We start from the raw sequence: 12,792 nt of genomic DNA on the forward strand, positions 1-12,792 counted from the left end.
TTGTGTAATTATGGCAGCTTTTAATCTCTTCGGTGGTTTTACCATTCCTTCATGCTGTTCTTAACCAAGTCTCTCAAACAGTGCTGAAAGAAGCTTGCTTATGAAGTTTGGTGGATTATTTTTCTTGGGAAGTCATTGTTCTAGTTCTGATTTTGCTACTTTTATGATATTCTGGGTAGTCATTTTTAAGACATCAAACACAGGAGAATCCAAACTCTCACAATCACGGAATCATGAAATCATTTAGGTTGGAAAGACTCTTGAGATCATCAAGTCCAGCTATTAACCAAACCCTGCCAAGACCACCACTAAACCATGTTCCTAGGCCCCACATCTGTACCTCTTTTAAATACCTCCAGGGATTATAGAATCATAAAATGGCTTGGGTTGGAAGGGACTGTTAAGAACATGAAGTTCCAACCCTCCATCATGGGCATGGATACCACCCACTAGACCAGGTTGCTCAAAACCCTTTCCAGTCTGGCCTTGAACACTTCCAGGGATGGGGCAGCCACAACTTCTCTGGGCAACCTCTTCCAGTGCCTCACTATCCTCTGGGTAAAGAATTTGTTCCTAACATGTAATATAAATAATATAAATCTTCCCTTCTTCAGTTTAAAACTTGTCCTATCACTGTCTACCCATGTGAAAAAACAGTCTCCCTCTTTTCTATAAGCCCCCTTCAGGTATTGAAAGGCTGAAATAAGGTCCCCTTGGAGCCTCCTCTTCTCCAAGCTTAACAACCCCAGCTCTCTCAGCCTTTCCTCATAGGAGAGGTGCTTCAGCCCTCTGATCATCTTGGTGGCCCTTCTCTGGACCAGCTCCAACAAGTACATGTCATTCTTATGCTGAGGGCTCCAGAGCTTCTTTGCAATGGATTTCTGAAATCACTTTAAAATGTGCTGCGTTGCTCTGCATCCTTTCTGTGAGAGTAACATGTTGATTCTAAAACAAATTAGACAAGTGATAGTGATTTGTTCCTGATAGTGGCTTTGTGCAGTTGTTTTCACCAGGTTGTTCAATATTGTACCAGTATGGACATTCACAGTGCATGCTTAAAAAACCCAAACCCTAATGTAGTTTTAGAAACACAGCAACTATGAGAGATTTGTTAATGTTTCTGCACAAGATGTTGCAGCTTTTCCCTTACAGGGGCCTTGTTTAAACATAAATATTTCCTTTCATATTTATTTCAGGATTACATTTGGTTTAAATTATAAAAGCCAAAGTCCTACTCAAAGCCAGTATCTGATGGGGAGCTGTAAGGGTGTTTTGGCTTATGGGTATATGATGACTTACTAAAAGGTTTCTTGCTTTTTAAATTAGTTTACACCGAAGGGAGATGACTTTAAGCTTTACAGCAGTATAGATTAACTTGGAATTTTGCTGTTCTTGACATGAAGAATGTACTTATTGTTGGGACAGCAAAATTTAATCCTATGGCTTCAATACACTGTGGTTTGAAAGGAGAGATGGAGTAAAGAGAGAAAAAAGAGTGGAGCTGTCAGCAGGAATGTTGGGAGCCACCCTGGTGGGAACCTCTTTCTCAGCTCCTTTACTCCAACTCTTCAGTGCTTTTTAAACCTCTGCAGAAAATATCTTGTACAGAACTTTTCTGATTGGTGTCAATTCTTTTCTTGCTTGTTGGGTGCTTCTTCCTCCAGGGAGCAAATATTTCTGTTTGAGAACCAACGTTTATTCCAGCTGAACTCTCAGCTCTGGGAGAACTGCATATATAGAGGATTCAAAATGGGAGAGTCTTCCGTAGCTGTTGAGTACTTGTGGCAAATGCCTCTTTCACTTGTATCTTAAGTTGACTCTGCAATGAATTCTTTTTTTGGTCCTAGAGCTTTTTAAGAGGTTAGGCTAGTAGCTTGACTGCTAGCCTATTTAATTTTTTCATGTCTATTTCCATTAAATGGCTTTCATGAAGGAAATTAACTTGATTAATTATTCCATATTACTTGATGTAAGACACTGTAGCTGGTTATGATGGAAATTCTTATGTACATAACCATTTCCAAGATGTTTCTCTGCAGAATTTGTTTTTTTTTTTTTTTATTCTGCTCTACAATCATCAGCTTTTTCAGTTATCATCTATATCACTGCAACACTTGGACAGAGATATTGGGATTAAATTCTTAGTTCCACTCCCTACCCATTACCAGTTTTAGGAAGGAAGCTATACATTATGGGTTTCCAGAATGGGAGGGAAAGCAGTGGAACTGGCTTGAGCCCTGTAAGAGCTGGAGCTTCACTAGGTGCTTTTAATTATATACATTATTCATGAATTACCTATACTTCAGGAAGATAGTAGCACCTGATCTAAAATGTTGATGGGGATCCAGGTAAATTTGTCTTTCTGGGTTTTATTGCAGTGGTTGGAGTTGTTTGTATGAATGATAGTTTAAATACAGAACAAATTGCTGCTGAGTTGCAATGGCTTAGCTGTCTATTTAAATGTCACAGGTAGCAGAGGACGATGATACCGAATCACGACCGGAAGAAGAGAAGGAAGAATTGAAATGCTATTCAAGAAGAAAGTTATTTTCCAACTGGAACCGCTATGAAGATACAGAAAAAGAGGAACAGAATGAACATGGGGAGTCACAGAGAGGGACGGACTTCAGTGTTTTGCTTAGCTCAGCAGGTAGGCATTTTCCAGTCTATAGGGTTTTTTTAGTTTTGCATTTTGAAACATTACTACTTTTCTGGCTGTTGTCCTTGATGATGAAACAGGACCCTAGGACACTATTCTTATCTGTCCAGTAAGTCTGCCATTTATGTATTTAGGAGTGTTCAAAGTCTTCATGGGAGCAGCCTTATAGCATCCAGGCTGCACTGAGGTGTGACAGATGGGAAGTAAAAGGGGGCTCCTGGCTGCATTTATAGCCTTCTTGTGAAAATATGGGTCTGAGTGTGTGCAGCATCCAGTAACATTGAGCTTATTCCTGCTGACGATAAATTTTTTGCTGATCTTGGTCATTGGGTTGCTTTCCAGGAAACAAAAAAGGTTGCTGGTATGACTTAACACAGCAAACAGTCAGGCAGCTGCTTGCAGTTGTTTGTTTTGGCAGAGATTTGTAATCAGTGCTGTACAGATGTGTGCATGAATAGCAAGTGTTACTCTCCTCAGAAAGTAAAGATCAGTTGTTTTCCCCTCTTTAAAGGAGATAATAAACGAGGAGGTGGAGGGACAGGTTGTACTATATCCTGGGATTTTTTACCTATACATGAATAGTATAGACAGTTACACAAAAAACAATTACCTAAAATTATTTTAGAAACTAAGATGTGTCATTATGTTGGAATACCATTCAGTAGAAAGCTGCAAACAATGTATTATGGGGGTTTTTTTTAGCACCTTGGAAGCTCTGAAATCTCCAAATCTAAATAACTGGATTTTTCAGCCACAGCTTGGTGGGGTAAGTTAGAAGTCAACTACAGTAAAGAAACAAAGACCAGAGCCTCCTTTCTGTGTTCAAGAATCAATTTCTGAGGTTCTGTTTCAATGAACGTTGTGAAGTTGGGCCTAATCTGTCAGTTTTTAATCATAGGATCATGAAATGTGTATTGACTTCTTGGAATGGTATGTTGCATGGTAAACTGTGTTGGAGTCAAGATGCACAGTATGGACCTCAGAACTGTGTACGTAACCGAGGAAAGCAGATACTACAATTCAAAACTGCTTAAATCAAGAGACCTACCCTGAGCTGCATGTGTCCATGGTTCAGCTTTCTAAAACAAACTTTAATAACTCTGTAGTTAGCCTTCAGAATGTCTTTAAAATTGTTCTGAAGAATAGTACTTTTGAACTGAGGCTGCAACAAAATGGGATTTAGCTCTACTAATTTATATTTTTGGTGAGTTATACTTCAATACAGTTATTGCCAACCTATTTATTTTACTCTTTAGATTCTTTCAGTGCCTCAAATTAAAATCTTGTTAGTATTCATATATTCATTCTATGTATTAATTCTAAATCTTTGATTGATAGAGGATATATTGTGACCGTTCTCTTACAATAAAATAAATTGATAAGAAACAGCAACGAATTATAGTACTTCCTTTCAGAGGAAGAAAAAAGTACCTTCTAAACAATAGTGTAGATTTCTTGCAGTCAAAAAGCAGTATATGTTGGCAGGGTTGTTTTTTTTTGGCTTATGTATGGAAACTGAGAATACAGACATCTTTATTTATAGTGATCTGAGAAGAAGCTTGCACCTGTGCTTTATTTGATAATTGCTGCTATTAGTATATTTCTACTTAGCCTTCTGAAGTTGCAAAATGGATCCAATTAATTACAACAAGCAGTTAGGGAGTACTGGAGAGGGAATAGTGTTAAATTTCCTTTTTTCAGTAATAGAGAAGCTTAGAAAAGTCTTAAAGTCTTGTGATTTACTATTGATACACAACAACGTAATTAATGCAGCCAGCTAAGGATTCTTTGGCAAAAACTCAGATTGAAAAACCTGTTCTCCTATGTAACATTTAGGTTCCATAATATTGAATGTAGGATCTTGAAGGGAGTGTCATCCTTCAAGATAAAATTGGATTTATTCCCAGAAAATATCCTGTTAATTGAATGAGAAAGCATAGAAAAAAGAGTTTGGCATAATGTAATAAAGACAGAATATTAATTCTAGTAGACAAACTTAAATGGAGGAATTCCTGATGTCCAAGGAATTAAAATACCCTGGTTGTTTAATATCCTGCAAATATTTGCTTAATATCCTGTAAAAGTGCTTCTAGGTGTAATTTTCTAGTTAAAAGCAACCTAAAAATAGCAAAATGAGATGCTCTGTGATATAGGTGTCAGGTTAATAATTAGCAGGATTAGAACTTTAAATTTGGTACATGAACATTACTGTTGCTTGAATTAAGAAAGGAACAAAGTTATGGCTTCTTACATGGTATTTTTATCAGTATTAGTGGAAAGTGGGATATTTTTTTGAGGAGGAGAAAGAAGTTTGCAGATACTTGCAGAGGATGTTAAGTCTTTAGGGTGTTTTGTTTTACGTTTTTAAAAGCTTCTGAAGACAAACACTTTTTTTAGGTTTTTACCTATACTTCCAGCTTTTCCCTGCCTCAAGCCAGTCTCTAGGGCAGCACTGATCCTGTCTTTTCAAGCAAATATTTAGGCCTGACTAGTCCCAGACCGTCTCTTGTTTGCATGCTGTCTCTCTGCTGCCAGTCCTTGCCTGCCTACAAATTCTTCTCACTTTCCCTTGCTTCTGCTGTTTTTTCATCTTGTCTGATTCCTGTTGATGGGTCTTTTTTCAGTCTTTTGTTGTGAGCCATCTCCTTTCCACATACTTTTATTAAAATCCAACTCAGTCAGATTGTATCAGAGATAGAATATCTGTCCCTCATTCTATCCAGTCCTGGTGATCCCCAGGTCTGCATTGTTCTGCTTGGCATTGCTCATTTTGGTTTAATCCACTACCCCATTTTACATTCCTCTTAGTTTCTTTCATTGTCTAGTTAATCCCACTTTATTCTTTCAAGCGTCCAATTCTGATCTCCACTACAAGCTGTTTCTTCCATTTTTTCTCCACCCTAAATTCTCCTTAGTTACCCAACAATGTGAAGTGACAGGCCACTGTTTTCACCTGTGTTAGGGATATCAGCATAGTTGAGGCTGCAGAAATGCCTGTGCTGTGTGTTCAATCCCTGGATGGGCCAACTCATCAAAGAGTTGGACTTGAAGATCCTTGTGGGTCCCTTCCAACTCAGAATGTTCTGTGATTCTTTTACAGTGAACATCTGACTCTTCACTCATAGCTAGAGGTTAGAGAAAACTTAATTCAGTTGCCTTGCACATTCAGATGACATACAGAAGGCCACTGAGGGTGTTTGGTGGTTGGTTGTTAAGCTCCAGCAGATCTTGCAAAAGATAGGTACAAACTTGGATTTCTAGAAGCTTGTACCTTGGCTAAGTCAGGTCATATTTTCACAAAAAGAGCAAAGTGTACCTCTTTCATAAAAAAGCATTGTCCAGTCTGACTTCAAGTTACCAGTTCAGGGCAGGAAAGTGGTTACAGCCTCTCAGGTTCTCTCACAGTATAAAAATGTTCCAGCCATTCTCTGGGTTTCTTTAAAAGGTAGTGCTTAGGGGAGGGAAAAGGAAAAACTACCTGAAGCAAACAGTAGACATGGAAAATTTCATACTGAGTAGTTCAAAAGGCAGCTGAAAATAGTCTTAAGTAAGAACTTCCATGTGGCTTCGGTAACAGCTGATGTCACTAACCTGATAGAGCTTCTTTCCTAGGGCTTATTATATTTGTGTGTAAAGTAGGGTGATAAGTTTTTAAGTATGTTTCATTCCTTTTTTTAAGTATTTTATAATTTATTTATTTTTAATTAACCTTGAATATAGCAAAACAAACTTTTCTGTACTGCTTTTAATGTCTAGCTGATGTAGAATACGAGTCCATTGTGGAGCCTTCAGGGAATATGTCTTGAATCAATTTAGTAAAAATGCTGTTGAAGCGTAAAGAACAAGAGAAGTGGAAGTGATAGGATAACCTTACTTTGCTAGCAGAATTCTGCCATGTTTGAAGAACTGCCCTCATTTTTTGACAGATGAGGGTTAAGTGACCTACAATAGACTTAACTTGTTTATTAGGTTTTTGTCTCTAAATAGATGCTGTAGGTTTAAAAGTATATTTTTAAAATCTCATTATAGAGCTGATCAAAATATATCCAGGGACTCGATCACTTTTCTTTAAACATGGTAGGCATTAGCAGTACCACAACCAAAAATTGCCAACATACATGCCTCAATAATAATGTACTGAATTGCAAATATGATGATTGTCAAGATGAAAAAATGTAATTATGGACATGAATTTTTTTCCCATTTGGTTTTTTAGGCCATGGCTGAATAATTCTGATGCCTTAAAGGGTAAGAAAAGAAATGCTGTGTAGTTCAAACAAAACTGGCAGAATGGTTTTGAATACATATATAGAATACATATAATTTCTGTAGGTACCGAGCCCTTGAATACAATAAGAAACATGGAACAAAAATCAAAAGAGCAGTTACTGGAGCATAATAGTAATGAACAATAAGTAAAGGAATGATGAAGTAGCAGTAATATTCCCTTCCCTAAAACCCTCTTGTTTTGTTTTTTTAACCTCTTGCTTTTGGGTCTCTTTAATTTTGATGTATCTCTTGTAATATGTTGCTGCATTTTTTGTCATTTGCATTGTCAATATATAGCTGAGAATTAAAAGTATACAGAAGATGTTTGACTGTCTTAAAAAACCTGAACACATAAACTTGTAAAGCAAGGCTTGTGTTAAAGATAGGTTTTCCTTCAACTTTTCTGTCTTACATATATACTGACAGAGATTTGGGGAAAAAACGTAGAGTGAAGAGTAAGACAGTTTTCTTGTTTCGTATTTTTAATGGTAATTCTGCTCAAACAAAAAGAATGGCAACAGCAGGATGTGGTTCAGTTGCTAAGAAAAAATCCTTTGAGTTTTAAAATTCTAGAGAATAGCTGAAAATCAGTGTTTTTTACAGAAATGCCTAACTTATTGTTGCTTTGGATTACTGTATCAGGGTCCCACTTTTCAGTGGTATTTGCCAACTTCTGCTACTTCTTACTTGGTCAGAAATTCAACTGATGCAAAACTTCATGTTCTTGCTGTTCATGTTCATGAGCTCCATGTAGAACATAGCAGTATTGCTTACTTCCTATTACTTATCAACACCTTTGATGTTAGTACCAGGTTACTTGTCTTGAAAGATGATTACACTTTTGCACTAAGGGTGGTAACAGAGAGTGTTCCTAGTTTATGCACTCCATAACTAAATGGGTATGGGAATGTGCTTTACTTGCATCTTTCCTCTTGTTCTCCGTTTTTTACTACTTCATTCTCTGTTTTTTTACTACTTAATTCCCTAAACGTTCTCTGAGTTTCCATGCCATGCTCTCCCATCCTGCTTCTCCTTCTAGATGCATTCCAGCACATTAGAACTTTCCTTTTCTTTTTGAAAAACATTTCCCATCTGTGGAGGCTTTTGATCCAAGTGGTCTCACTTCCACTTGCACATGTTTTAGTTGCAACAGTTATGCCCAGAGCAGTCTGCAACTTTGGGCTTGTTAATAGACCTGAGAGATACTGCTGGTTTATGTACCTGTAGATATCTAAAATCAACAAAAATGCAGTCTCTTCCCTACTCCCTTTCTTCTCAAACAAACAGAAAAAAACCTTCCACAATAAAGATTTGCAGTAAAATCACAGGCCTAGGCGTCAGTGGAAGCCAGTTCTCCATCTGCTCAGTGCTTCCTCCTGAACTGTTCCTAACATTACAGAAATTCTTTTTTTTTTTCCTATTCAGACAAGCCAAGCTGTCATTTTTTTTTTCGATCTGAACTAGAAATTGGGGGTGCCAGATTTTAAGTATTAATTACATTTTCTTGAAAAATGTGTTTTCCTGTAATAGGTAATCTGTACTCATTATATATGCTTTTGTATCTGCGCCTTTTTCCCTCCTAAGTTTTTTCTAAAATGTAACCAAAGCTGTGATTGAAGTGGAGAAGTATAATGTGACTCTATAATTTGAATGTATGTAAGCGTAGGATAATGTCTTCATTTTAACATTCTGATATCTTAGAAATATGTGGCTATATATGTGTCAGTGATAGTACTGCATTACTAATGGTAAGTAGTAAAAGAAAAATCTGAAAGTTTTCAGTGTTTCAGAGAAATTTGTATGCTTTATGATATAGAACTGAATAGAGTAAGATTCGCAGACTAAAGGGGTTAAATTTTCTTCCTAATAAAATCAGTGCAGTAAGCTTTTCCATAATCTTTAGATTTTTCACATCTTGAGTGCACTCATTTATTTGTTAAGTTCCAGATTTCTGGGTTTAAAAAGTTTTCTGACCAACATCCTTTTCTAACATTCCGTCTTAATCTTTTGATGCTTCTATATATTGATGTTATTTCTGCTGAATTGTGTTGAAGTGTGTTTTAGTTATGAAATCACAAATCAGTAAATGTGGAGCAATTTGTCCTTATTCCTGTCTTGCTGTTGTCATGTCCGCTACTTGATATTTGTAGGCTTGAGAGGTAGATAAAAATGTCTACTGACGTGATTCACTGTTTCTTCTGTGTAATAATGTCCTTTGTCTTTAATAGTACCTCTTAAACTGTTCTGTCTGACTAGGCCTCCTGTTGGTCATCACAGTCTCTGCCACATCTCTGACATTCCTGCCACTGAAATCCCCTAACCAAAACTGAACTACTCTGACTCTTGTACTCAGATGATACATTTCATATCCCAATATTAATTTTTAAAATTCAGTATGTTATTGCCACTACGTTCCTGTTCCCTTACACCTATTTTTACTACTTTTTATTGATTTTCTGCCATTCTCCCTTTCTTGGAATTTTTGTTTTATTACAGGAACTTTGTGATTTTCTTTGTTTCTATATATTACTTATTATTGATATGAATTTTTTCTCTTGAATTATTTTTTATACTTTTGATTCTGAAACACTGTTAAATCACCTGAATTGGACTATAAACTTTTTCAAGCAGAGACTTTTTTTTGCTTGTTGGTAAAGTATTGGTTCCTTTTCAGTTATGACATTATTAGGTATCACTTCTGTGGTAATATTAAAAGGTGTTGACTGATTTGGAGGAACTGTATTTGTTTTAACTGTAATACTTTTGCTCCATTTCTCAGCAGCTTACATTTGAGAAAGAAATAAGAGGAAATGTTACAAAGTTATAAGATCAGAATATTTTGGTTATGGTGTATTGGGTTTCTGTGGACAGGTTTTGGTAGCAAAGGGGTTACAGTGGTGGCTTCTTTGAGAAGCTGCCAGAAGCTTCCCCCGTGTCTGACAGAACCAATTCCAGCCAGCTCTAGGACAGACCCACTGCTGGCCAAGGCTGAGTCAATCAGGAATGATAGTAATGCCTCTATGATAACATATTTAGGAAGGAAGAAGAAAGTTACTGCAGAGATGAAAATTGCAGCCAGAAAAGAGCAGAGTGAGAACATATAAACAGCTCTGCAGACACGAAGGTCAGTGGAGAAGGAGGGACAGGAGGTGGGACAGGTGCCAGAGCTGAGGTTCCCCTGCAGCCCGTGGTGCAGACCATGGTGAGGCAGCTGTGCCCCTGCAGCCCACAGAGGACCACGAGGGCACAGAGATCCACCTGCAGCCCCTGGAGGAGACCTATGCCAGAGCAGGTGGATGCCCAAGGGCATCTGTGACCCTGTGGGAGGCCCATGCTGGAGCAGGGTCCTGTCAGGGACCTGCTGACCACAGAGATAGTAGCTCATGCTGGAACAGGTTTCCTGGTAGGACTCGTGGCCCTGTGGGGGACGCACGCTGGAGCAGCCTGTGCCTGAAGGACTGCATCCCATGGAAAAGTGACCCATGGTGCAGGAATTTGTGAAGAATTGTTGCTGGAGAGGTTCATAGAGGACTGTCTCCTGTGGGAAGGACCCCACACTGGAGTAGGAGCAGAACTCCTTCCTGAGCAGTGGCAGAAACAACCTGTGAAGAACTGACTGTAACCCCCATTCCCTGTCTCCCAGAACCACTGGGAGGGGAAGGAGGTAGAACTCAGGAAGGAGTGAGAGGTGAGGGGAAGGTGTTTTTAAGATTTATTTTACTTCTCATTCTCCTGATTCTGTTAGTAATAAATTCAATTAATATCCCCATTTTGAGTCTATTTTGCCTGAGACAGTATCAGTGAGTGATCTCTCCCTGTCCTTATCTCAACTCATGGACCCTTTGTCATATTTTCTCTCCTCTGTCCAGCCAGGGTCAACCCACTACATATGGTAAGAATGATAAGACTATCAGATGTAGCAGATTGGTTTAATTGTAGAAACCAAACTTCATTTGTTGTTCCATTTCTCATAAGGATACATTTATTCCAAATATCAGTTAACAAACAAAATAGCTGTGATGGGAATGCTTCCTTGTTCATTGATGAATGCTCCAAAGCAGTGTTGTGATCAGATTGAGTCTCTCAGAAGAGACTGAGAGACCTATTCTTCTAGCAAGATTCTCAGAAATTTGTTTGCAGGGAGCAGTGCTATTTCTAAACATTGGTTTTGGAGTGAAAGAAGGGCTGTGAAGTAGACAGTGCTCTAAAGGGAATAGAGTGCATGTTTCTTCCTTAATCTTGTCTGCAGCTTCTCCTTTCTTCTTATCCCATCTGTGGTCCTGAAATTTCTCCTCAAATCTTCTACTGATGGTTAGTAGTCCTTCTCTTAGTCCTTCTCTTCTTTTAATACTTTTGGAGTCACAACTGTTCATTTTGAGATGATTCTTTCCTTGATCTCATCCTGTTGCTCAAGAATTTCCAGTTCCTACATCCAACTTCTAGTCTAGGCTTTCTTTTGATCCTTCTCCTGCTTCATGTTTTTGTACCTGTCTAAATCACGTTAGCTCCTCATCTAGTCTATGTTCTCTTGCCTGTTCTTCACTCTCAGCTCATTAGGGAAGTGGCGTCTTTGGCATTTCTGGGTGCTATATAGGAAGATGACTCTTTTAAGCATTTAAAAGATTTGTTTTTTTTCCAAAACAGCTTATTTTTTGTCTAGATTTGAGTAATTTTCTTGAAGAACGTCAAAGGCATGTTGAGATTTGCCAAAGTTTTTGTTTCAAAACAAGAGTTGTGTTAACTATTCCACCCTCAAGGGAACTCTTATATCCTGTTGTCCTTTCTTGCAAATCAAACCTTCTGCACGTGTAAATTTGTGAACTAAAAACTCTTTTAATACAAAGCATGTTTGAGGGTCAGAATAGGGTGCAAGTGGGGAAGAATTATATTTTCTTTGGTTCTGACTCATTTTCAACCTTTACTGGAATGTGAATCAGATGACCTTCCTTTGACAGTACACACTCATCATCTCAGTTTATAAAGCATGGTATTTCTGAATCTGTTGCGGATAATTTGGATTGTGAAACTGATTGTACTCTCTCTACTTTTTATACTGTTGATCGAAAACAGCCTGTGATAATGTGTTTCTTTTCCTTGAGTATATGCATGTGCTTCAATATGCAGAAAATGTGTCACTGAAAAGTGTGTATCACAAAATGTGAGGGGCAAGGTGGAAGAACTAATTCAAGGTGGAATGCTTTAGTACAGTGATATAATTCTACTGATTTTTGTGTCATAAAGGCTCAATAGGCCATTACTGCAGATATTTACAGCAAAGAAATTTTCATTTGAGACACTTGGTTAACTTACTGCTGGGAAAATGCTGGCAGAATTGAAGTTTTGGAAAGTCAAATATTTTAAACTGACAGTTCAGTGGTAATGGGAGCTAATCTGAGTTAGATTTTTCTGAGTAAATAAAGTGCTATGGGTGCAAGAGTAATGATCCCAGAGAGAAAGTCTATACAATTTTTACTGTTGAGGAAAAGATATTCTGTTTGTAGTGTTCCGACACCCTTCGAATGCCCAAGAAAGTGTACCAAAGCAGTTTTAATGGAAAACAACGCTTTTGCCCTGACTTCTTTACTGATGGAGCCTTGTTAGAGTTGGTTGGGTTTTTCTTCTATGTATACTTAATGTTTCTAAAGTTGTTAGAAGATAGATTTCAGCAGGACAAAATTTGAAGTTGCTTTATATTTTGCTTCTGCCCTTGATACTAAATTATGATTGCCTCCTGTCTTCTGGAGAAAAGAGTTTGAAAGACAGTTCAGTGATATTATGGATTTGGCCCATCGCCAGATATAGATCTACTTGTCTGATTTGACTGCATGAATGGTGCAAAAGAGTTGGCAGGAACATGAAATGGA

General features: G+C 37.8%; 1 protein-coding gene across 1 annotated transcript in view; it reads left to right on the forward strand.

The window, feature by feature from the left end:
* Window positions 1–12,792, forward strand: part of AVEN (apoptosis and caspase activation inhibitor) — a 101,969-nt gene that overhangs the window by 19,483 nt on the left and 69,694 nt on the right. The window contains exon 3 of the mRNA XM_029964076.1: window positions 2,470–2,650. Coding sequence (XP_029819936.1) covers window positions 2,470–2,650 — 181 coding nt within the window. The remainder of the gene's footprint in view (window positions 1–2,469; window positions 2,651–12,792) is intronic.

Source organism: Manacus vitellinus, unplaced genomic scaffold, assembly GCF_001715985.3.
Source record: "Manacus vitellinus isolate BGI_N305 unplaced genomic scaffold, ASM171598v3 scaffold_6_pilon, whole genome shotgun sequence".
NCBI lineage: Eukaryota > Metazoa > Chordata > Aves > Passeriformes > Pipridae > Manacus > Manacus vitellinus.